The following is a 25,180-nucleotide window of genomic DNA, read 5'->3' as shown; positions in this document are numbered from 1 at the left end:
TTCGTTTTTTCATCCTGGGGTTCCACCACCTGTCCCCCCCCCCCCCCCCCGTTAGGTCTCCGTTGCCTCCGTGGGACCTCAATGTGGTGCTGTTGGTTCTTCAGAAACTGCCTTTTGAAAATATTTGTGAAATTCCTCTGCTCACTTGAACACAGAAGCTAGCTTTCTTGGTGGCTATTACTTCAGCACGCAGGGTGTCCGAGTTGGCAGCATTGTAACGTGGAGAAGTGTAAGGTTTTGCACTTGGGGACTAAAAACATAAAAGCACAATACACGTTAGGAGGGGAACCCTTGGGGGAATCAAAAATGGAGAAGGATCTGGGAGTCTTGGTTGATGATAGATTAGGCAACAGCATGCAATGTCAAGCGGCAGCTGCCAAAGCCAGCAGAATATTAGCATGCATAAAGAAAGGGATGTATTCCAGAGATAAGACTATAATCCTTCCACTTTATAAAACTCTGGTCCGACCGCATCTGGAGTATTCTGTCCAGTTCTGGTCGCCAGTCCTCAGGAGGGATGTGTTGGAGCTGGAGAGAGTCCAGAGAAGGGCAACTAAACTAATTAGGGGATTGGAGGACCTTGACTATAAAGAGCGTCTACAATCGCTCGATTTATTCTCCCTGGAGAAGAGACGTCTGAGGGGGGACATGATAGCAATTTATAAATATCTTAATGGGGATCCCAGCTTAGAAAAAAAGCTGTTCATTCGAAGGGATTGCATGAGGACTCGAGGGCATACAATGCGATTAGAGGAGAAGTGTTTTAACCTCAGGCAACGTGGGGGGTTCTTTACTGTTAGGGCTACAAGATTGTGGAATTCTCTACCACAAGAGGTGGTTTCTGCGGGTAGTATGGTGGCTTTCAAAAGACTCTTAGACTTGCATCTCAAGGATCAGAACATTCAGGGGTATGTGAGATGATTACAGCCACACACACCTACACAGGTTGAACTGGATGGACTATTGTCTTTATTCAACCTCACCTACTATGTAACTATGTAACTATGTCTTATCGTTCACCTTATCTAGTGGTCCACAGAGACAAAGTGGTGCTTCATTCCTGTCAATCGTTCCTACCTTGGGTCATTTCTAGTTTCCATCTAAATGAAGACATTGGTGTTGTCTTCCTTGTGTCCTAAGCCTAAATACCCTAAGGAGATTGCCTTACATTCCTTGGATGTGGTTCGGGCAATCGGGGTGTATCTGGCGGTGACTGAGTCATTTAGAAAATCAGACTCGCTATTTGTCTTACGGATGGACTTGGCAAAGGGCTGGCTGCGTCTGCTGCGACCATTTCCAGATGGATCAGGCAGACAGTGGTGCAGGCCTATTCCATTAGGGGCCGGATCCTCCTTTCCCTGTTAAGGTGCATTCTACCAGGGCACTTAGTGCTTCTTGGGCCTTTCATCATCCGGCTTCCGTAGTGCAGGTTTGCAAGGCCGGTCTTCTGTGCACACTTTGACAAAATTTTACAACGTGGATGTGTTTGCATCTGTGGATGCTGCCTTTGGCCGCAAGGTTTTGCAGGCAGCTGTTTGAGAGGACTAGTCCTCTTTGAGTATGTATTTTTCAGGTGAGCTCCAGTTGCCCCTGGTTGGCTAAGTTTAGCCTTTTTGGGAATTTTCTTCTTCTGCTGTTTTTTCCCTACCCTCATGTATGCTTTGGGATGTTCAATTGGTCAAGAAGATTCTGGATCTGTGTTCGTCAATGAAGGAAAGAGAAAATTGGATTTTTGTCTTACCATAAAGTCCTTTTCTCTGATGTTCATTGACGGAGACAGCACCCACCCCTCTGTTGAGTTGGGTTATGTTACTTCTGAGACTGCTTGCAACAGAGTGCCTCTAGCAGGAAGTGGGAGTATACCCCCTGGGACTGCCCCATAGGCATGGTAAAGTTTTTTTTTTTTTTTTTCCCTGCCAAGTGTCCTACTCCTGTAGGGGGCAGCATAACCCAATGGTCAAGAATGTATTCTTGTATTGTATTGGAGGAAAGGCGTAAATCGGACGATAGTGACCCCAAGGGGCCACCAAAACATCTGCGCTGTCGGCCAGAGGATCCTGAGACCTTACCAGGAACCTCTGCACCTTCCTATTGAGACGGGAAGCCAGCAGGTCCACATAGGGGGTCCCCCACCGAAGACAGTTGATGAATAGCCTCCCGAGTGAAGAGACCATTCTTCCGGATCCAACGTCTGCCGACTGAGATAGTCCGCTTGTCAATTCTCTACCCCCGGAATGTGCACAGCAGAGAGGGCCAGAACATATCGTTCTGCCCGCCTCAAGATGCCGGCCACTTCCTGGGCTGCCAGGGCTCTTTGTGCCTCCTTGATGATTGACATATGCCACAGCCGTAGCATTGTCCGATTGTATCTGCACAGGGTTTCCCTGCAGACGATCCATCCATTGAGACACACAGTCTGATCACCCAAATTTCCAGGATGTTGATCGGCAACCTGGACTCCTCCCGAATCCAGACACCTTGGGCCAAACACTAATGGTCTGAAGACTTGAAGCTGTGTCCATCAGCCAACCTCAGAGAAAAGGACTTTAGGGTAAGACAAAAATCCAGCTTTTTTACTTTATGCTATAAAAAAAATATAAAAGAAATGTAAAAAAAAAATCGAATTTCTTCAATATAGGCCAACATGAATTCTCCTACATGGTTTTTATAAAAAAAAGAATCCCAATAAGCGTATATTGATTGGTTTGAACAAATGTTATAGGGTCTACAAACTATGAAATATTTTAATGGAATTTTTTTTTTTTTACAAGTAATGGTGCAGATTAGCGACTTATAGCGTGACTGTGACGTTTTCTCGGAAAAATCACACTAAGTGACACTTTTGTGGGGACCAGTGACACTAATATAGTGATCAGTGCTAAATAATATGCACTGCAACTGTACTAATGAAACTGGCAACGAAGGGGTTAACATCAGGGACATTCAAGTGGTTAAATGTGTTCCCTGGGAGTGCTTTCTTACTGTGGGTGTGTATGTACTGTAAGAAGACAGAGATCCGTGTTCCTTCTTAGCAGAAACACAAGATCTGTCTTGTCCTATCGCAGAACGGCAATCTGCCTTGTTTACATAGGCAGACCGCTGTTCTGTCTGCCATGGGAACAATCGAGGGGCCCAGCGAGCATCGGGTCTGCCCGACCCACTGATTGGCTCCAGCTGGGTGTCCATTCACAGCCGGAGATGGTCGCCATCCGCGAGCGCCCCAGACCCAGGAAACAAAATCATGTACGGGTATGTGATTTTTGCACTGAAGGGCCGCCCTGCCGCAGTGTAAATGCATGGGGCGGTTCGGAAACTGTTAACTTTTATAGAGAGATGTGAGCTGTGATTGGGGTCGTGCCGAATTGTCATGGGGGATGAATGCAGATTGTCAGGAAGAGATCAGTTTTGATTGAAGAGTGTGAAGAGATTAAAGTATTACTACAGGCAAAACTTTTTTTTTTTTTTTTTTAGTTTTGGACGAAGTAGAGTGGCATTAGAACACCTTTAGTTCTTTATTGCTGTCTGTACCCCCATTAGGGAGATTCACCCTATTTGTCCTGTTTACCATTATTAAAAGTGAAAGTAAAAGAAAATCTCACAGTTTGGGTTGAACCCCGCAAAAGTAATAGACAGAGAATCTTCCAATGGGGACACTAGTTCTGTTAACCTGGGGTTCCCAAAGGATTCACTTATGCAGGAATTTCCTCTTGCTTTCTTTTTTTGGCACAGGAAGTGAAGGTAAATCTCCCCAATGGGACACAGATGAAGAGAAAAAAAAACTGACCGGATGCAACCCTCTTACACTATCCAAATTTTGGGGGGGGGGGAGGGGGAGTTTTTTACCTTTAATCCCTTGAAGCTGGCGGGTGCCAACCCCTTACAGGCTGGGAGGCAGTGCTTAAGACTTAACTTAATTTCCAGAGCTTTCCGTCAGACACTGGTAACTGTGACTGGAGCGCGCAGGGCACGTTCTCTCGGCACAGCACTGTTTGCACTAATGCACGCATATATGCGGCCGCTCGGTGCCAGGGAGTATTTGTGCACGGCTGGTGCCAAGGAGTTAAAGAGGTTCTTCACCTTGTACACAAACATTTTAGAGTCTGCAACTACAAATACTATAGCTGCTAACTTTTAAAAAAAACACACACTTACCTGTCACAGAATGTCCTCACCTGACCTGGCTCTTTGCCGCTCTTAGGGTGTAGGAGTGAAGTAGCTTACTGCTGGAGCTCTCGACCGCCCTATCTGCTTTTTCATGCCGATTTATTGCCTGCTATGACCGCCTTTCTAAGGGGGGAGTCTGTGGTGGGTTCCCTGGAGCACAGGGTTGCCCAGCTGGAGCGGGCACTCACGGCACACCGGAAACAGCTGGCAGAGTCACAGCTGCACATGGAGGATCTGGAGAACCGGAGCCACCGGAACAACTTGTGGCTCAGTGGTCTCCAGGAGGCGGAGAACCTAGCTGACACTGTGCTGGCGATTCTCCCTAAAATGCTGGACTCGAGCCCCCCCCCCCCCCAGTGAGCCTGGAGTTTGATAGAGTGCACAGGGCACTGGGGCCCAAATCGACTGCCTTGCACCGCAACACACAGAAGGAGATGGTCTTCAGGAGTGCTTGGGCCAGAGGGCCGAATGACTTGACGGTGCACGAAATTCCCTGATGTCTCTGGAGCCACCTTAAGAAGAAGAGCAATGCAGAAACCCCTGCTGGAAAAGCTGTGCCAAATTGATTTCATGTACCGATGGGTATTTCCCTTGCGGCTGACCATACACAAAGGGGGTTTGTCTTTCCTGTTGCAACCCCATTCTTACCTGCCTGATCTCTCTTCGGGTTTCTGGAGATGTAGCCGATCCCGTTACAGGACTGACTTAGCTGGCTCCCCAGTCATGGCCCTTGCCCGTCTACCCGGATTTCACGCATGGATCTACCTCGACGCACACCAAGAGGGAGGAGAGAGTTCCATACCCCAACTCCAGGGTCTGCTCCGGAATCCTGAGGACTCTGCCGGCCTGCTTTAAGTACTCTTCTGATACTGATCACAGGCCTGCACAAGGTGCAGCTTGTAGACTGACTTTGCCATGCACTTTGCTTTGCCTCTTTGATCACTTACACGGATACATAGTGGAAGCGCCCTTTTGGTGCCCCTTCCTCCTCTCTGTTCACTTACCTGCCCAGGCATTCTATGCAAGAGATCTCCTTCCACTACTGCCAGAAAGATCACTATCCAGACACTGGACCTACTGTCAACCTGAAGAATATCAACAGCACCCATCTGACAATGCTAAGCTCTTACTGAGAAAAAGCCAGAACGATACCCCTTTTTTGTGTTTTTTTTTTTTTTTTCCTCCTGGTTTATCACTGCTGTTTTACAAGAAGGCATGAAGTGGATCGCCTATATATTGATGTGTGCCTCATTATATTATATTATATTTTTTCTTTTCTTTCAGGATGGCATGAAGTGGGTCATTTGCATGTATGGGAGTGCTTCATTAGAATGGCTGGATGAGGGAATGGGGGCTATGTACTGCAAAACATGGATACTATATTGCTGCATGTGGCAGCAATATAGTATCCCCCCCACCCACCCACTTTATTTTTATTTTTTTCTCTTTCCTCCTGCCTTCCCTCCTTCCTTCCCTTTTTCTTCTTCTACCTTGCTATCGCCTTCCTTTTTCTGACCTTCGGGTCAGCTCTTTCCATCTTTCTGACTATCACTATGGCACTTGCCGTAAAAACTGGCACACGGGGTGCGGATACTTTCTAATATTGGGTTCTGCAAGCTACTTGCTTGTACTTTTTTTCACTTTCACTACATACATTGATTTATGATGTACAGATTTTCTCAATGACAATGTAATATTTTTGATTCACTGGAAATGTGGTCTCTATACTTTGTGTTTTCTTTAAAAATAAAGTATTGAAAAAATAAATCCAGCCCTCGTAAAACACTGCTTCCAACTTTGCTAGTGACCTAGGAGTTTGCATGCTTTTTACTTAGCTTTGCTTTGGGGTGCTTCCAAGACCATAGTGTTAGCTGCACTGCTCAGAGTCTCTAAGACCATTGCTGTTACACATCCTGTGGTGTTACCCAGTCTTTGCAGTCTAACTTTGTCAGTAAGCCTTCTGGCTGATGTACAGTCAGGTCCATAACTATTAGGACATCAACACAATTCTAATCTTTTTGGCTCTATACACCACCACAATTGATTTGAAATGAAACAAATAAGATGTGCTTTAACTGCAGACTTTCAGCTTTAATTTGAGGGTATTTACATCCAAATCAGGCGAACAGTGTAGGAATTACAACAGTTTGTATATGTGCCTCACACTTTTTAAGGGACCAAAAGTAATGGGACAGATTAACAATCATAAATCAAACTTTCACTTTTTAATACTTGGTTGCAAATCCTTTGCAGTCAATTACAGCCTGAAGTCTGGAACTCATAGACATCACCAGACGCTGGGTTTCATCCCTGGTGATGGTCTGCCAGGCCTTTACTACAACTGTCTTCAGTTCCTGCTTGTTCCTCTGGCATTTTCCCTTCAGTTTTGTCTTCAGCAAGTGAAATGCATGCTCAATCGGATTCAGGTCAGGTGATTGACTTGGCCATTGCATAACATTCCACTTTTTTCCCTTATAAAAACTCTTTGGTTGCTTTCGCAGTATGCTTCGGGTCATTGTCCATCTGCACTGTGAAGCGCCGTCCAATGAGTTCTGAAGCATTTGGCTGAAAATGAGCAGATAATATTGCCCGAAACACTTCAGAATTCATCCTGCTGCTTTTGTCAGCAGTCACATCATCAATAAATACAAGAGAACCAGTTCCATTGGATGCCATACATGCCCACGCCATGACACTACCACCACCATGCTTCACTGATGAGGTGGTATGCTTTGGATCATGAGCAGTTCCTTTCCTTCTCCATACTCTTCTCTTCCCATCACTCTGGTACAAGTTGATCTTGGTCTCATCTGTCCATAGGATGTTGTTCCAGAACTGCAAATGCTTTTTTAGATGTTGTTTGGCAAACTCTAATCTGGCCTTTCTGTTTTTGAGGCTCACCAATGGTTTACATCTTGTGGTGAACCCTCTGTATTCACTCTGGTGAAGTCTTCTCTTGATTGTTGACACACATACACCTACCTCCTGGAGAGTGTTCTTGATCTGGCCAACTGTTGTGAAGGGTGTTTTCTTCACCAGGGAAAGAATTCTTCGGTCATCCACCACAGTTGTTTTCTGTGGTCTTCCGGGTCTTTTGGTGTTGCTGAGCTCATCTTTCTTTTTTAATGTTCCAAACAGTTGATTTGGCCACGCCTAATGTGTTTGCTATCTCTCCGATGGGTTTGTTTTTTGTTTTTTTTCAGCCTAATGATGGCTTGCTTCACTGATAGTGACAGCTCTTTTGGTCTCATATTGAGAGTTGACAGCAACAGATTCCAAGTGCAAATGGCACACGTGAAATTAACTCTGGACCTTTTATCTACTCCTTGTAAATGGGATAATGAAGGAAAAAAACACACCGGCCATAGAACAGCTGAGCAGCCAATTGTCCCATTACTTTTGGTCCCTTCAAAAGTGGGAGGCACATATACAAACTGTTGTAATTCCTACACCTTTCACCTGATTTGGATGTAAATACCCTCAAATTAAAGCTGAAAGTCTGCAGTTAAGGCACATCTTGTTTGTTTCATGTTAAATCCATTGTGGTGGTGTATAGAGCCAAAAAGATTAGAATTGTCTGTCCCAATATTTATGGACCTGACTGTATATTGGTATTTCCCTAGTTTCACTTTGGATTGGAAAACCTATTTAGAACTACTGCACTGGTAAATTGCGAACTATTCTGTGACTTTCGTAGAATAGGCTGTGCATTCTGGCTCTTTCCTGGCTTCTGTGAACTGTTGATTGGCCTCAGGGCAATCTCCAGATCCAGAGCTTATCCTCTGTGTGACCAATTATGTGCAGGCTCACCTTTGGGCAATGGTCTTTGCGTAGGACTTTTCCCAAACTTTGGTGTACTCTGCTTACCACTTAAGGACCGGAAGGTTTTACCCCCTTAATGACCAGGCCATTTTTTGCGATACGGCACTGCGTTAATTTAACTGACAGTTGCGTTGTGTGACGCTGTACCCAAATAAAATTGAAGTCTTTTTTTTTTTTTTCCCACAAATAGTGCTTTTTTTTTTTTTTTTTTTTTTTTTGTGGTATTTGATCACTTCTGCGGTTTTTATTTTTTGCGCTATAAACAAAAAAAAAAAGCAAAAATTCGGAATATATATAAATAAATATATATAATATATAATATATATATATATATATATATATATATATATATATATATATATAGTTTACTTACTGCTATAAAACATAGCCAATACAAAAAATTTAAAAAATCACTTTTTTTTTCATCAATTTAGTCCAGTATTTATTCTGACACGTATTTTTGGTAAAAAAAAAAAAAAAAAACCCCAATAAGTGTTTATTGATTGCTTTGCACAAAAGTTATCACATCTACAAACTAGGGGATATATTTATGTATACATACATTTACTTGTAATGGTGATCAGCGATTTTTAGCGGGACTGTGACATTGCAGTTGAGAGATCGGACACCTAACTGACACTTTTTTGAGTGGACCAGTGATGTTACTACAGTAATCAGTGCTAAAAATATGCACTGTTACTGTACTGACACTGGCAGGGAAAGGGTTAACACCATTTGCGATAAGTGTGCTGCTAGGGAGTGCTTTCTGTTTAGGGAATGTACTCAATAGATGAACACAGAGACATGTGCTCTTAACCACTTAAGCCCCAGAAGATTTTACCCCCATTCCGACCAGGGGGCCTTTTGCGATTCGGCACTGCGTGAATTTAACGGACAATTGCGCGGTCGTGCGACACTGTACCTAAACGAATTTGACGTCCTTTTTTTTCCCACAAACAGAGCTTTCTTTTGGTGGTATTTGATCACCTGTGCAATTTTTACTTTTTGCGCTATAAACAAAAAAAGTGTCAATTTTGCAAAAATAACAATATTTTTCACATTTGTTTTATATGAAATCCCCCCCCCCCCCCCCCACCCAAAAAAAAATGTAAAAATCTAAATTTTTTTAACATTTTTGGCCAATCTGTTTTCTGCTACATATGTTTGGTAAAAAAAATCGCAAAAAGCGTATTTTGATTGGTTTGCGCAAAAGTTATTGCGTTTACTAAGGGAAAGATTTCTGTCATTTTTGGTGTGTGTTTTTTTTTTTTTTTTTTTTTTTTTTTTTTTTGCGACATTGCGGCGGACAGATCGGACCCTTGACTGACATTTTTGACACTTTTGGGGTTACCAGTGACATTACTGCAGTAATCAGTGCTATACAAAATGCAAAATGACACTGGCAGGGAAGGGGTTAACTTTATTGGGGAAGGAGGGGTTAAGTGTGTCCCTAGGGGCGTGCTGCTTACTGTGATTGGACATGGCTACTGGTGTAGGAACAGTGATCAACGGTCCTACATAGTAGAACCGTATGATCACCATTCCTACAAAGGGGAGAATGACAGGCGGCTTGTTTACATCAGCCGCCTGCCTTTCTCCCTTCACGGCGGACGATCGCGGGTGACCGGCGGACATCGGGTCCGCCGGTTACACGCACGGACTTCCCAGGGAACGAGCTGGGGCGCGCGCGCGCTCGCCCACTATTGGCTCACAAGGAAGTGACAGGCTAGTGACGTACCGGTACGTCACTTTGCCTGGCCGGGGCTGACCGCCGCAGTATATGTACTTGCGGCGGTCGGCAACCGGTTAAATAGTAGGAACACAGGATCCATGTTTATCTGTGACAGAATGGCGGTCTTCCTTGTTTACATAGGTAGACCGCCGTTCTGTCTCCATGGGGAGTGATCGTGGATGGTGGGCGGACATCGCGTCCGCCATAACCGCTGATTGGCTCCTCCTCTAGCCAATCGGTGCGTGTGTGTGTCCCCTTTGTCTATTACACGAAGCGACGTACAGGTACGTCGTTTCATGTAATAGAGCCGATCTGCCACAGTAAAACTACGGCGACTGGTTGGCAAGTGGTTAAATCTCCATTTGACCCATCACTTTGAGTTATCTTGCGGTTTGTGCTGTTGCACACTATATAACATTTCCTAGCACTGTCCTCTTGTTGCAGTAAGGACTAGGTTTGGTAAACCAAATGGTAAAGGTATTTTGTAAATCAAAGACCAGATGCAAGGGGGACTTCTTTTATTTAAATAGCTTCTTCTGTTCTTCTTTAGGGTCCAGAGACATGTCAGAGTTGATTACCAGGATGAGTGTAAAAATAGTTTTGTTTTGAGTTTGCCTATCCCTTTTATTAGTATTAACAGTTGGTCAGAGAACCTGGGTGAAAATGCAGAGTTCGTAACTATCAGATATAGCAAGCAGAGCTATATGGAAAAAACTATTGGCGGCAGAGAACTCTCTAGACCAGTGGTTCTCAACTCCGGTCCTCGGGGCCCACTAACAGGCCAGGTTTGCAAGATAACTAAATTACATCACAAATAAATGAAAATGATATTGGGACTTAGATGTGGTATCCGTGACTGTGGCTTTTACAAAGTATACATTCAGATAATGCTGTACCCAGTTGCTTGTCAAATTGTAGCATAATCAGCTAATTGGAGATATCTAATTTGGGTATGTTTTTCCTGTTTAATTGCATGACTTGCATTGGCATTGTTTGCAGTTTTTTATAACTTATTTTTATTTATTTTTTTATAGGAGAAAGACCTTATCAGTGTATAATGTGTCCGTATTCCAGCTCACAAAAAACCCATTTGACTCGACATATGCGTACTCACTCAGGTTAGTGATTTACATGGTTCATTTTTGGCATGTTTACTTTGATAGAAAGCAATAAAGCATACATATTAGAGGGCAGGAGCATGTTCTTGGGTGGAGATAACAAGGAAAGGCTATATATGAAAACCTGCATATGATCCACACAGCATATGTTGGCATTACTGAATATTAGGGTTGCACTGATACCGGTATCAGTGCAGATACAGAGTATTTGCACAAGTGCTCGTTCAAATGCTCCAATACCCGAAACGGATACCTTAGCAAAGTTATTTGAGCCCATTCAGAAATGGATGGGCTTAAATTGCACTGCAATTTGAACAGGAATACGTTGTGCAGCAATGGGCAGTTTATTAAAAAATGGTCTAACAACTCACATGCTAAAAGTACATATCTTGCATGTCAAATCCATACCTCCACTGTCAGTGTCCCCACTCCGCTTGACCAGCCAATGATGGAAAGCCATGGCTGCTTGCAGTGCTCACAGGGCTGTAGGAGAGATGTAGGAAGTTCAGGACCCCTGTAAACCAGCTTGGAACACAAACACGTGGGTATAGGGCGGACTTAGAGCTTAGCAGCTTAGAGGCGGACTGCCTATAAAACTCCTCCAGCCCTGTGAGCACTGCAAGCCGCTGTGGATTTCCCTCATAGCAGGTCCTGCAGGACGGGGACACTTTGACTGCAGATTTGGATGCAGATTATGTACTTTTAATTAGTTGTTTTTTAACATGTTTTACTGTTTGTCCATAGATGCATTTAGCTTTCCTGTCTTTCTATACTGGGTTCAAACAGGAGCGGTGGGGGGTAAACCATTTTGAATTGGCTCAAATCGCACCGCAAAGATATTGGTACTTGATATCAGCGAGTACTTAACAAAAAGTATCATTATTTGTGCTTGCCGGTAAAAAATGGATATCTGTGCAACCCTACTGGTGGATATAAGTTCCATATTTTGTGTGTGTGTGTGTGTGTGTGTGTGTGTGTGTGTGTGCACGCACACATCTAATTAATAACTGTGTGGAAATTAAGAGCATGTTAGAATAAAGGTTTATTGCTCTCCTTGACTTATTTAAGTAGTTTGTACATCTCATTCAGAAATGTTAAGCTTTGGAATCAAAGAAAAATGTCTTAGGTGATATACAGTGGGGAAAATAATCCTCAGCAGATTTTGCCCACTTACAAAGAAATGAAGAGTCTATAATGTTTTTCATAGGTGTATTTTAAATGATAGAGACAGAATAGCAACCAAAAAAAAAAAAGAAAAAGCACCACTTGGTGGAGAAACCCTTGTTGGCAAGCACAGAGATAAGACGTTTCTTGTATTTGGTGACCAGGTTTGCACACATCCCAGGAGAGATTTTGGTCCACTCTTGTTTACAGATCTTCTTTAAATCCCTAAGGTTTCTTGGCTGTCTCTTGCCAATTCGAAGTTTCAGCTCCCCACATAAATTTTCTATAGGGTCCGGCGAGTGAAACCACTTGCGAGGTCGCATAGCCCTGGTCACGACAGCAGTCGTGATCAGAGTTGCAGCGTACCTCAGGCAGCAGCACCCCTATTCCAAGATGGTGCGATGGACTGCTCGAAGTAGCGCCCATCTGGTGCCGTGGTGAGTAGTGTCCCCCCTCCTTTCTTAAGGAATTGCTGGGGTGGTCGCGGGCCCTCCCTGGGGGATGGAAGGCCCCTCTTGTGTCCTCCCTCCCCCTCATGTTCTTTCCCCCCATCTCCACAATGGGGTTCCTTCTGTGTAGGTTGCCCTCATCTGACACCTGTCTTGTCCCCTCCCCCCTTAGACACTCTTGGGGGGCGGGGAGACGGGTGCATTTGAGTAGAGGGGCTTATCTGGTGTTGGGCTGGTGAGTGGTGAATGAGTGCCACTGTCTGCTTCCCTTTTCAGGGGGCCCCTTCTGGTGCAATGACCTTTTCCCTGGGGTCCAGTGGGATCCCGTGCAGTGCCACTATTTTGCCGTGGATTCTGAATTCCAGGCCTCGGCAACCAGGTTTTTGGTTTTCCCATAGAAAACGGTGGCCATTTTCTTGTAGTCTGAGGCTGTTTGGCGCTCTTCAGCTCTGGGTGGTGAGTCTCTGGAGGTATACGATCCTTCCTCTGCTATATACAGCGCCGCGGGTGTGCTGATTCTTGTGGTGCTCCAGCTGTGCGCAGGGGGGGTACCCCATTTCTTTTACCGTTTGTGCACGGCGCTGATGCCCCTAACCCCTTGTTGGCAATGGAGCCTCTGGAGCGTGTATCACCACTCGACCCACTCCTGAAAGCTGAGGCACCCCCCCGCCTTCACCTGTGTCCTCTGCCTTCTCAAGAGTCTGAGGTGGATTTGGCCGCCACAGACAAGAGTCAGCCCACTGGGTGCTCTAATAGTGAGGCTGAATCGTCCTCCGCAGTCACGCATGAAAAAGCGCTGGTGGGGGCTCTAATTGTGTCAGTGCGGGAAACTTTTTAAAGTTGGAAGACTTGGCGAGGCCAAGTGAGTGGCTTAAGAAGAAGCACATTAAGGTCATGGAGTGGCCTAGTCAGTCTCCAATCCTTAATCCTATGAAAAATTTATGAAGGGAACTGAAACTTCGAGTTACTAAAGGATAGCCAAGAAACTGTAACGCGTTTGTTATTCTAAAAAAAAAAAAAAGATCCTGTTCCTTTTAAAGCAGTGGTTCTCAATTCCGGTCCTCGGGACCCACCAACAGGCCAGGTTTGCAAGATAACTAAATTACATCACAGGTGATCTCATTTGCTGCTCAGTGATTGCAGTATTCTAGTCTGCATCCCCCAAGGTAATACTTAAAATCTGGCCTGTTAGTGGGTCCCGAGGACCGGAATTGAGAACCACTGCTTTAAAGCATGTTATACAGCATAGTGTTTGTGCTGTGTCATTTGGCCCTTGTATCACCTAAAAAGCCTGGCTGATCCTGCCAGTTTCTATCCTCCTCCCTGTACACTGACCACGGTGTATCATGGCTGCTGAGCCCTGACACTGTGGTCAGTGTACATGCTTCCGTCATCCACAGCCTTGCACTGTCCTCCTCTGTGCTCCTCACCCCCCTCCCCTCCCTGCCTGTCTGCTCATCAGTGCCCGCCCTCCACTCCTGCTGCTTTCCTATTTACTTTAAAATCATCTAATCCCCTCTGTAATAGAACAAGAAGTGCTCCTGTGTCTGTGTTTCCTACACTGTGATTCTGTGATTTCTACACTGGTAAAAGCTTAGAAATATGCCCCTAGGAAGATCTACCATCATACGTGGAAGACGTACATTGCATGGTGTCTCTTGGGGTTCATCCTCGCTCCTTCTCAATGGATTGGATCTTAACCTTCCTTCAACGGGGAGTTGAACAAAAATTGGCCCAGAGTACCATCAAGGGCCAGGTATCAGGTTTTGGCGTTTTTTGTTTTTTTCCAAAGACCTTTAGCCACACACTCCCTGGTGCGTACCTTTTTCTTCAGGGTGTCCAACATTTAGTTCCTTCAGTGCGGGCTCCGTTGCCGCCCTGGGATCTTAATGTGGTGCTTTCAGCTCTACTGAGGGTGTATTGTTTTTTAGGTGAGCCAGATGTTTATGGTTGACTTCTGTTATCTACCTTTGAAAATATTCAGGAGGTTTTCCTGTTTACGTTGCCCCAGAAGGTGGCCTTCTTTGGTGGCTATCATCTCTGCATGCAGGGTGTCAGAACTGACAGCGTTATCCTGTCGTCCACCTTATTGTGCTTCACAAGGATAAGATGGTGCTTTGCCTTTGTCTATCATTCCTTCCCAAGGTGGTCTCTGACTGTCATTTGAATGGAATCTGTGTTGCCTTCCCTGTGCCCCAGGCCTAAACAACTGAAGGAAATTGCCTTGCATGTCTTAGATGTGGTCTGGGCAGTTAGGGTGTTCCTGGCAGCTACAGAGTCTATTAGAAAGTCAGACTCTTTGCGCTCACAGACGGACCTCACAAAGGGTTGTCCGCTTCTTCTGCGATCATTTCCAGATGGATCAGACAGATGGTGGTTCTGGCCTATTACGTCAGGTTCCTCCTTTCCCTGTTTAGGTGCACTCTACTAGGGTACTTGGTGTCTCCTGGGCTTTCCGTCTTCAAGCGTGACACTGGTTTTGCAAGGCGACCATGCAGGCTTTAGGGGTATTCATCTGTCCTTTGTTGACCAGGGCCTCACTAGAGCTGGTTCTTCTATTACGGACATTGATTTTTTTGGAATCGTTGTAACTTTAGCTCTTTTCCTGATATGGCTTTAAGTTTTTCATGCAGCTAGGTCACCTACTTTGGTTTTTTTCTCTATTGAGAAGATGACTGCGTCTACCATATCTATAATATTAATGGTAATCCCGAGGGTGATTCAGGTCTTTGGGCTTTTTATGACCGTCCTTAATCTAGTAGCTTCTTGCTAATCATCTCCTGGGCTGTCCTAAATGACAACTTTGAAAAATGGGAGTTAGACTTACCGGTAGCTCTATTTCCAGGAGTCTTCCAGGACAGCCAGATTCCCGCCCTTGAGTTATGTTGTTTTTCTGTTTTTATATATTTTGTTAAAGTGGAGCTCCACCCAAAAGGGGAAGCCTTGCTTGTTTTCACCCTTCCCCCTCACTACCACATTTGACACTTTTGAGGGGGAAGTGGGTACCTGGTTTTTACAGGTAGCGGCTCCCATTTCTGGCTCGGATCACCACAGTGAACTAAGCGCCCCCCCCCCCCCCCCTGCAGTCTTCTGGGAGACTACGGGACCATTCGCAAGGCGCAGAGTGACTCGTGCATGCACATTCGGAAACCAGCTGTTAAGCCGCAAGGCTTCACTTCCTGTTTCCCTTACTGCCGACGCTTGCACCCGAAGCTGATTAAAGAATCAGCTCCGGTGAGGACATCCCTGGATCCCAGGTAAGTGTCCTTTATAAGAAGTCATCAGCTAGTCGGCAACTTTTTTTTTTTTTTTTTTGGGAGGGAGCCTGGAGCTCCTTTTTAAGGGTTCATCCTTCAGTTCTTGTTTAAAACTTACTAGTTCAGCAGAGGTACTTGCTTTTAAAGTGTATTTGGTGATATGTTTCCTGTTCCTGTTGGAGGTGCCTATATCGCATGGAGTGTTATGGTATTTTTTTTCCTTTTTTTAATCTTAACTGCAGCATACTGAAATAAACTTGGTTGCTATGTAGAAATAGGTAAATATTGAGAAATGTTTTTTTTTTTTTTTGGTGAAGGTATATGTATACTTATTTACTATGAAGTAACACCAAAAAAGAAAGTACACTTCTTAAAAAGAATACTCTCCTGAACCTTCGCAAATTTTTTAGTATAGAATTTAAAAATTATTTTAATATTCAATATGTTTTTGTCCCTAGTAAGGTCTACATTCTATGTTTAAATCTCTGGTATTAATCTATTCAAGGATTGTTTAATCACTTTACCAGTAAATTAAAAGACCTCGTTGTGGTGGAGTCTTTATTTAAAATATATTTACCCTTTTAGTATTTTAATTGTCTTGTGGGGTCCTTTTGTTCCAGGTAGATCCACACTACCCACACACCTTCTAGCTTGCATGCTGCATAGAAATCAAAAGAAGAGGTCCAGACAGCCACACTCTTGAACAATCATCTGTATTGGAAATAGACTACAGTAAACCCCCCTCCATCGCGGGGGTTACGTTCCGGACCCACCCGCGAAAAGTGAAAATCCGTGAAATAGAAAGACCCTATTTAAATACACTGTAGGCATGTTTTTATTACTTTCACTGTACTTTGAAAAGCATTTTAAGGTCTTTAAACACACTTTTAAAACAATAGAAACACATTTAAACACATAAAAGATACTGAATGACAGAGCAAGAGCAATGGAAAACACAAAAATATTTAATTAACAATGATTTAATTAGTAAAATAATAGTAATAGGTCTTATAGGAATAAAACGCAATATACCGGGACCCCAAAAACTGAACCGCGATATAACGGGGGTTTACTGTATATACACTGCCTTGTGTTTTTATGGTTAATTTACAATAAAGAGGATCGCTCAAGAGAGCGGACGTCTGGACATCTCATTTGGATTCCTATCCGCTTATTTCCCCTTCTTTAAAATACCTTCCAGTATTTAAAGCTCATACTGGGTATAGTCCCTGTAACAGGCGGTTTTATGCTGGTGTGTTGGCTGGTAAGTCAAAAACAATTTAAAGTTGGTTCTACTCTCTACTAAACAAATTGGCTCTCCTATCCCCACTTAGAAATTATATGCTTCTGTATCATGTATGAACTACAGAGTTTTTAAAATAACTATATTAACAGTCAATAGATTTTATTTCTTTACCAAGATTATGTGTGAATGAATCTTTCTTCAAACACGCATTGTTTTAACAATGTGTTTTTTTTTATTTTTCTTTATTTTAATGCCTTCACAGGAGCAGCTGGGTATGGATTTTAATATTCTTACAGTACTCTGCATGTTTTTTTTTATGTTTGTTATAGTGTGGTGATAAGGTTTCTAATTCTTGCCGCATTGTATTAATATTTTATTATGTTGTTTAGGTGAAAAGCCATTCAAATGTGAGCAGTGTAATTATGTAGCGTCAAATCAACATGAAGTGACAAGGCATGCCAGGCAGCTCCATAATGGACCAAAACCTTTAACATGCCCACACTGTAACTACAAGACAGCAGACCGCAGCAATTTCAAAAAGCATGTTGAGTTACACGTCAACCCACGTCAGTTCTTGTGTCCTGTTTGTGATTATGCTGCATCTAAAAAGTGTAACTTGCAGTATCACATCAAGTCCAGACATTCTGGTTGCACTGATATCACAATGGATGTTTCCAAAGTGAAACTGCGGACAAAAAAAGAAGTGCCAGTTTCAGAGCTTAGTGTAAATAAGCAAGAAGAAAAAGAAAATTCACAAGTAAGATCTGAGCCAGTAGAAAAGAAAACTGATGGGAAAATAAAACTGAGTAAAGAGAAATGTGAAACACTTAAATCTGCCTCAATTGGCCAGGTTACCAAACGTAGTTGCAAGATCTCTTCACATAAGACTGAGGATACAAGTGGTGATAAGTCCTTAAAAGCCAAACGTGCAAAAAGAAAATTTAGCTCGGTACCTGAAAAGCCACTTAAGACCAATGATGCACAGAATACCAGTATGAAGAAAAGTAAATTAAGTCAGAATAACCAACCAGTGCGTGAAGTACTTAAAAAGGGAAACCGAGCTGGAAAGTTCCAGAAGCAGAAGGTAGTTATGAATAAGAGTAACCAGCAGAAACCCATTAATAAGAAAAAAAATATGTTGGGAAGCACTGATACTCCAAAAAGCAAATCTAAAAAAACACCTGTGGATTGTGATGCAGAAGCAAATATCTTGCAGAGCAAGCACTTGGCCAACCCACCTGACATACCATTGGGTGCTTCATCTGCTGCCGAAATTGAAGCTGATCAGTGCAGTGCTAAAGAACCAGTAGAAAACAGTCAACTGGAAGGAGAAAATAGTACAAAAGAAGAGGCTGTTGTAAATGACGCGGAGGCTGTTGTAAATGACGCGGAGGCTGTTGTAAATGACGCGGAGGCTGTTGTAAATGACGCGGAGGCTGTTGTAAATGACGCGGAGGCTGTTGTAAATGACGCGGAGGCTGTTGTAAATGACGCGGAGGCTGTTGTAAATGACGCGGAGGCTGTTGTAAATGACGCGGAGGCTGTTGTAAATGACGCGGAGGCTGTTGTAAATGACGAGGAGGCTGTTGTAAATGACGAGGAGGCTGTTGTAAATGAAGAGGAGGCTGTTGTTACTAACGCGGAGGCTGTTGTTACTGACACGGAGTCTGTTGTTAATGACGCGGAGGCTGATGTCAATGACGCGGAGGCTGATGTCAATGACGCGGAGGCTGATGTAAATGACGCGGAGGCTGATGTAAATGACCCAGTTTCCTTTATTAATGTTCTTACTTCATCTGATAACAAAATAGAGACTTCTCGTGAGGTGCCCTTAGAAAGAGACAATAGTTTGAGTGAAAAAGACATTGCTCAGATAGATGACACTCCAGTTACCCATAACACTGAAAAAAAACACATAGAAACCGAATCCTTACCAGAGGTGCGAACCTCTGACCATGATTCACAAGCAGATCAATCTGCAGCAGTAGCTGAAAAGTTTCAGTGTCACCCTATAAAAGAAACGGAATGCAATTCACAGGTGGAACATTCACTACAATGCAAATCAGATGACTTAAAATTGCCTCAGTCACCGTCAAATGCATCAGTTGATCAGCAGACAGAATGTAGTGAGCATAATCCATGTGAACTCATTAGTAGTGCATCCTTGGATGTTGAGGAAGATGAAGGAATCCACAGTCATGAAGGTAGTGATATAAGTGATAACATTTCGGAAAGAAGTGATGACTCAGGCTTAAATGGTTTACAATATGCTCAAGAAACTTTAGGTCCAAAACCTTCATGTGAATTGCCTCATGTTGATAAAACTCTTGCTGCTGAAAATTTTGTCTGCATTTTCTGTGATCGTACATTCAAGATAACAGAGGAATATACAAAGCACCTGAAACGCCACTTAGTCAATGTGTATTACCTTGAGAAAGCTGCACAAGATAGACTGTAAACTGAAGCAAGTTTTCATAAACACTTAATTTTGGTCTTACATTCTTTAAAATGGTACAAAACTGCAGTATACTTTAATAACTTGTTAACCGCCCCACTCCTATGTGCCAATTCAACTCTTTCATTTCAAAATTTTAACCTTCTAAGGTCTGATTTTTGTTCTGAAGTCTCTTTAGCATTGCTATTTTTAATTGAATTGCTGTTTCAGGTAAAGAAAATGGTATAAAAATTATTCTGAATGCACTGCTATATTAAAACTGAATACCTTGCAGTACAGTATTTCCTGCCATTCTTCAGCTCACTATTGAACAGGTTTTCTAGCTCATTCCAGTCAGGATGTTTTTTTTTTTTTTTTCTTACTAAGTTACCAGTTTAGAAATGAGTTGACACTGTTGCAGTCAGTAAAGTCAGCAGTAATGGTATGCATGATTGTTTTGAATCAGTGCCTTTTTTTAGCAGTGACGCAAGGATGAAGGGGGACAATCCTGGCACTTGCACCTTTACAAACGAGACCGCAGAAGCCCCTTCCATGTTCTGCTCCCTTAACCAAGGACCAATAAAAATGATAGCTAATTTTTAAACGTGCAGAATAAATTTGCTTATATAAGGGCTATAAATAGCATTTACGGAAATATTTTTTTCCATATAGATGATGATCTTGACCAACTGGCTTTTAACCTATTTAAAATATTTAAAAAAGTTATATGATTTGTATTACTAAATAACTGGATTAGCCTTTGCTTTTTGCATTGTATGGTCCAACAATCAGGCCCAAGAAAATAAACCCATATACCTAATGTGCCCAGGTCAGTACCTCCTAGAAAGTGGGAACCTCGCATATATTTTGTTGTATTTGCTTAAAAACTCAACTAACAAAGGTTTTACATCTGAAAAAGATAATCAAGATAAATAACACTTAATTTTTTGTTTCTTCACAATAATATGTAAGTTTTTTACAACAGAAGCATTTCAGGTATTAAAGCTTGAAACATTCCACTTTTTGTGTGACAAAGTGGCATACTCACAAAGGATATCAGGTAACCTAAAAATGTACTTCATGCGCTTATATGCATGAGTTCTATCAAATGTAAGGTTAGGGTAGTTGAAAGGTTATTTTACTTTTATGATTAGGCCATACATGAGCATTTTGTGTACTAAAAGGATACAGATCATTTATAGATGTCAATTTAAACATTGTTTTCAGAGCCTTCCATAACATAAATTATTTTTTTTTTCCTAATTTAAAAATGGGGTGTATATACATTGTTTTAATATGAACCTGTGCTTTAGCAATACAAGTCAACACAAACTCCTATATTGTAAGTTAACAAAATGTGTATGAATGCCTGCAAAACTCTGGCTGCAAACAAAATCCAATATCTTGCAAACTCTTAATAATTTTCTGGGCTAGTTGAAGCTGGTAAGGGTGGTAAAGGTAGAGGAAGTCCTCATCATAAACTGGTTTGCATCCATAAAGGGTGTTTAATGTGGCAAATGTATTGCAGGGGGTATAATAAGGAAGGTAAGATGGCAGGTGGCGTTATTTTTCACATTTCTTCATACATGGCAGTGCTAGATTTTATTCTTCCCTCATGATCACTGAATAGAGTGCCAAGTAAGTAAATTGGAGTATAGGCTGCTGCAGAGACCAGCATTACAGTGAACCACCCTGAAGTGCTTTAAACTAATCACGGCCTCCAAAGTGTATAAAGGAACATTGTCCCCATAGGGGAAACTTCCCCTTGCTACTTGGGAGGCTATAGTATCATTGGGACAAGATGTGAGGGAATGCTGTAACATTGTAAGCCTTCTTTACTATATCTAAAATCGAATGCCTAGTACACACGGACCAAATGTCAGGAGACATCAGCCGGTTCAATAAAAGCCGGCTGACATTAGGCTCGTATGTATGTCAGCCAGTCCGACTTCTGGTCCGGGGGCTGCCCCCCCTTCAGTTCGTCGGGGAAGATCGTTGCACCAACGTCGGATCGCTAGTATAGCTGCTCTGACCGGAGCTGAAAGTTTTTAAGGGTTTTTTTTGAATGAAAAAAAAAAAAAAAAACTTTTGGTATGTACCAGGCTTAAGTGTCTTTTGGGGTTAGGTTATAAAAAAAAAAAAAAAAAAAATAGGACCAATTAAGCACAATTTCTTTATATTCCAAGAATGCAGAAGAAATGCAGTATGCAATACACAGCTTAAAAAACTGTTCTAGTGCCAGCTTTCATAGAAATCATTTATCTCTGGGCTTTTGACCAATTTTAATTATTTGGAAACTTATTGTTAACTTTTTGGAAACCTAATTCATGTTCAAATTTAGGAAAAGACGGATGAGGTGTCAAGCAACATCTATTTGGCCATTTTCAAACAGTCACTGCGTACCAAATGTTCTCAGACGTGTTATCTTATTTAACATAAAGGACAAAATAATAGTTTTGTAATAGTTTATTTCCCTTGGTAAATGTTGATCTATCTTATATCGTGTCATTTACAGCCCATTCAGACTGGCGCGATCCGACTTTGTGGGGCGACTTGCACGGACTTCATATAATTGAAGTCAATGCAAGTCGCCTCCAGGTCGCCCAAAAGTAGTACAGGACCCTTTTTCTAAGTCGGAGCGACTTGTGTCGCTCCTATTAGAACGGGTCCTGTGCTAATCAATGGCGATCGACCGAGCGCGACTTGTCAGGCTGACAAGTCGTGCTAGTCTGAATGGACCCTTAATGTCACATCTATGAACCGCTTTACTTGTTTAAAAACAAACTAGGTTTTGTAGTTGACATCTGCAGACTCAGTTTGCTCAGTCAACTGCTCACATGCAGGGTTTGTAAAGGCTCTTTAAACATGTGAATGTGCACTCAGTGGCCACTTTGTCAGTACACATTTCTTTTGTTCGTAAAGGGTGCATGATTAAAAACAATGCTTTGGTATGCTATAGAACTTAGTTGATTTTAGGAGGCTTAACTTTTTCCAGAAAATATACTGTGCACCACTAGCTTCATCTGAAACTTGATTTAAAGTATGTTTGAACCCTTACCTTGTAAAATAACCCATTCAGTATGGGTTATATAACCCATACAGAATCTACAAAGTGGGTCAATAAAAACCTTACAGCAGATCTTTGGTTTGCACCACTCTAACAAACACTTCAAATCTGAAAAAAAGAATGCTCATCACTGTTAAATATGACAGTACTATGGAGGGCACCATGTTTATGCAAATTGAGGGCTTTGAGGCATTCAAATTTATTCTTGAAAATTGCCATCTAATCATGCACTTGATTTTTTTTTCATCACACAGGTTTATGTTCTATTTAATATTAGTGGGACCTTAATTTTCTGTATCAAAATGATTGATAGAAAGATAGATATATATCGATATATCTTTGCACACAGCTATCATCTTATCTATGCAGTTAATAGCTTGTTTCAGAATAAAGCCAAAGTTAATTAATGTTTTAGTTTCCTATATCTATTTGTGTATATTGAAATGAATTCTTTCATTTACTAGTAATAGGTACAGTAGGTTTTTAGTTGAACTTACTTTTGAATGTTGGATGAAATTATTATAATATTTACTGATTTTGTTTGATTTCATTTTAAATGGAATATGATTTGAACTTTTTTGATCATTATATCATGGTTAATTGTGTTTTTCAAGTGAGAAGACGTGCTTTAATCACATCCTATCAGTGTTGTGTGATGGACCTTTATGGTATTGGTTAGCTCAGATATTTTTATTTTTTTTTTGTATCCAATTAGGATTTGATTTTGCAAAGTTGATATGTTCTACATCACATGTGCCTAAGAGTCGGTTCACACTAAGGCGACACGACTCTGTACTACTTCGGGGGCAACTTGTGCATTGCCATGCACCACGACTTTGGAGCGACTTGCAGGGACTTCATAATGGAAGTCTATGCAAGTCGCTCCGAGGTCGCCCCGAAGTAGTACAGGACCCTTTTTCTAAGTCGGAGCGACTTGTGTCGCTCCTAATAAAAAGGGTCCTGTAGCGGTCAATGGACCGCGAGGGGGCTCGACTTGCCAGGCTGACAAGTCATGCTAGTGTGGACCGGGTCTCAGAGTTGTGGTTGTCTTTTTTTTTTTTCCACTCTAATTCTGTGTTGCTTGTTGTCAGGGCCAAAACACAGTATTCTAGACCGCTAGTCGGAATAAACTATGGTGATGCAGAATACTCTTTGCTAATATGCAGCAGCAATAGTCCTGAATAGTAGCCATATTTTAATTGAAAATGCTTCTCTATTTGGGCTAGATAAAGACTAAAATGTTTTACACTGTCATTTGGTAAGGTAAATTAGTATAATTTATTTTTGTGTTGTGGTTGCTTAGCGTGACTGTCCTCAAACATTTCCTGTTGATAAGAGCAGTGAGTGGTGAAAGTACATGCATCAAGTCCTTACTAACTTTTAAATTGTGTTTACACTTTTGCAGCCAAATTGGGAGCACACATGCCTAATGTTTGGTACATGTTCTCCTTCACATAGCATAACTTTAATACATTTAAAAATTGCAGCTTGAATTTATTAAATGTTCTTTTCTAGAAATATAGCAGTGTAAAATCCTACTAGTTCTCTTTTTGTTTGAGGTGGCTGAGCCACTGTGTTTGTCATAATTAACCCTGTTCGTACTGTCCAGGCAGATCTTTGTCAGTTGTAAACTACGTAGACTGTGCCAATAGTCTAACATAAGGTTTAAAAGCAAGGCATTTTTGTATTGTAGGTTAATGAGGAAACTCTGCATGTCCTTAAAAAGGTTGTAAACCCACCTTAATAACTTTTACCTATAGGTAAGCCTTATAAGCCCTGTAAATAATGTTATATTTTTACTTTAGTTTTAGATGAGCCTTGACGTCAGCAGCACCATTTATAACATACAGAATACTATTGTAATGTGGTATGCTGAAAACGTTTAAACCATAGTTGTGGCCTGCTTTCATTTTTGTCCACCAGAATGCATTGCCGACTTTTGAGCGGAGTACTAGTTGTAGGAAATAATTATAACAGATGGCAAGCGGATTTTGCCTTATTTTTAACATCTCGTTCATAATCAAATTTTTTGCTCAGACAATCATAGTATGCCTTAGTAGCCAATTTGTTGCTTTTATGTCTTAGCTGGTATTCAATAGTTTTGTGTTATGTTGTCCATATGTACATATTTGCATATGGGCAAAGATTGATAATTTTGAGGTGGTGTGCACAATCCTTTAACAGCGCTCACTGATTAAATCCAGCACCTTCGAAGAAAAAATTTTTTTTTTTTGTGAGCACTTTTAACCTGGAAACAACATGTTGGGCACTTTTGGGTAAGGTGATGATTTTTAGGAACTATTATGTAGCATCTTTCATGAACATGGTGGGGTTAATTACTAAGGGCTCATAGACTGCACATTTGCTCCAGAGCTTAGTAAATGAGATTAAACTACACTTTTCAAATTAGAACCAATCGCGTGTAAGGAAAAAAAAAATACGCATTTTTGCTTGCTCATGATTTTATGATGGATGTCAATTGAGCTTCCCCTCGTTTACCCCTCAAGCTGCAGAGCAACTGCACTTAAAAAGTGCAGTATATTTGCCTATAGCAAATCAACCCCAGTGTGTTGTACTGGAGTAGCACAAAGTACTCCACTAAACAAGATGATAAACACAATTACTTTTAGGGTGTATTTTTATAATTTATTTTTAAAATTTTCCGGTCACTGATAAGCAACAGTATCAAAATGGTATATTCAAAAGTACAAGATTTGTAGATGATAT

General features: G+C 41.9%; 1 protein-coding gene across 1 annotated transcript in view; it reads left to right on the top strand.

Annotated features, from left to right (window-relative positions):
- The window catches only part of REST (RE1 silencing transcription factor), a 58,400-nt gene extending 38,675 nt beyond the window's left edge, over window positions 1-19,725 (top strand). The window contains exons 3-5 of the mRNA XM_082243334.1: window positions 10,753-10,836; window positions 17,342-18,414; window positions 18,577-19,725. Of these exons, the coding sequence (XP_082099460.1) occupies window positions 10,753-10,836; window positions 17,342-18,414; window positions 18,577-19,410 (1,991 nt within the window). The 3' untranslated portion in view covers window positions 19,411-19,725. The remainder of the gene's footprint in view (window positions 1-10,752; window positions 10,837-17,341; window positions 18,415-18,576) is intronic.
- Window positions 19,726-25,180: the final 5,455 nt, after the last annotated feature.

Source organism: Pelophylax lessonae (genome assembly GCF_965119305.1).
Source record: "Pelophylax lessonae genome assembly, chromosome: 1".
Classification (NCBI taxonomy): Eukaryota; Metazoa; Chordata; class Amphibia; order Anura; family Ranidae; genus Pelophylax; species Pelophylax lessonae.
This window is presented reverse-complemented; position numbering and strand designations above follow the sequence as displayed.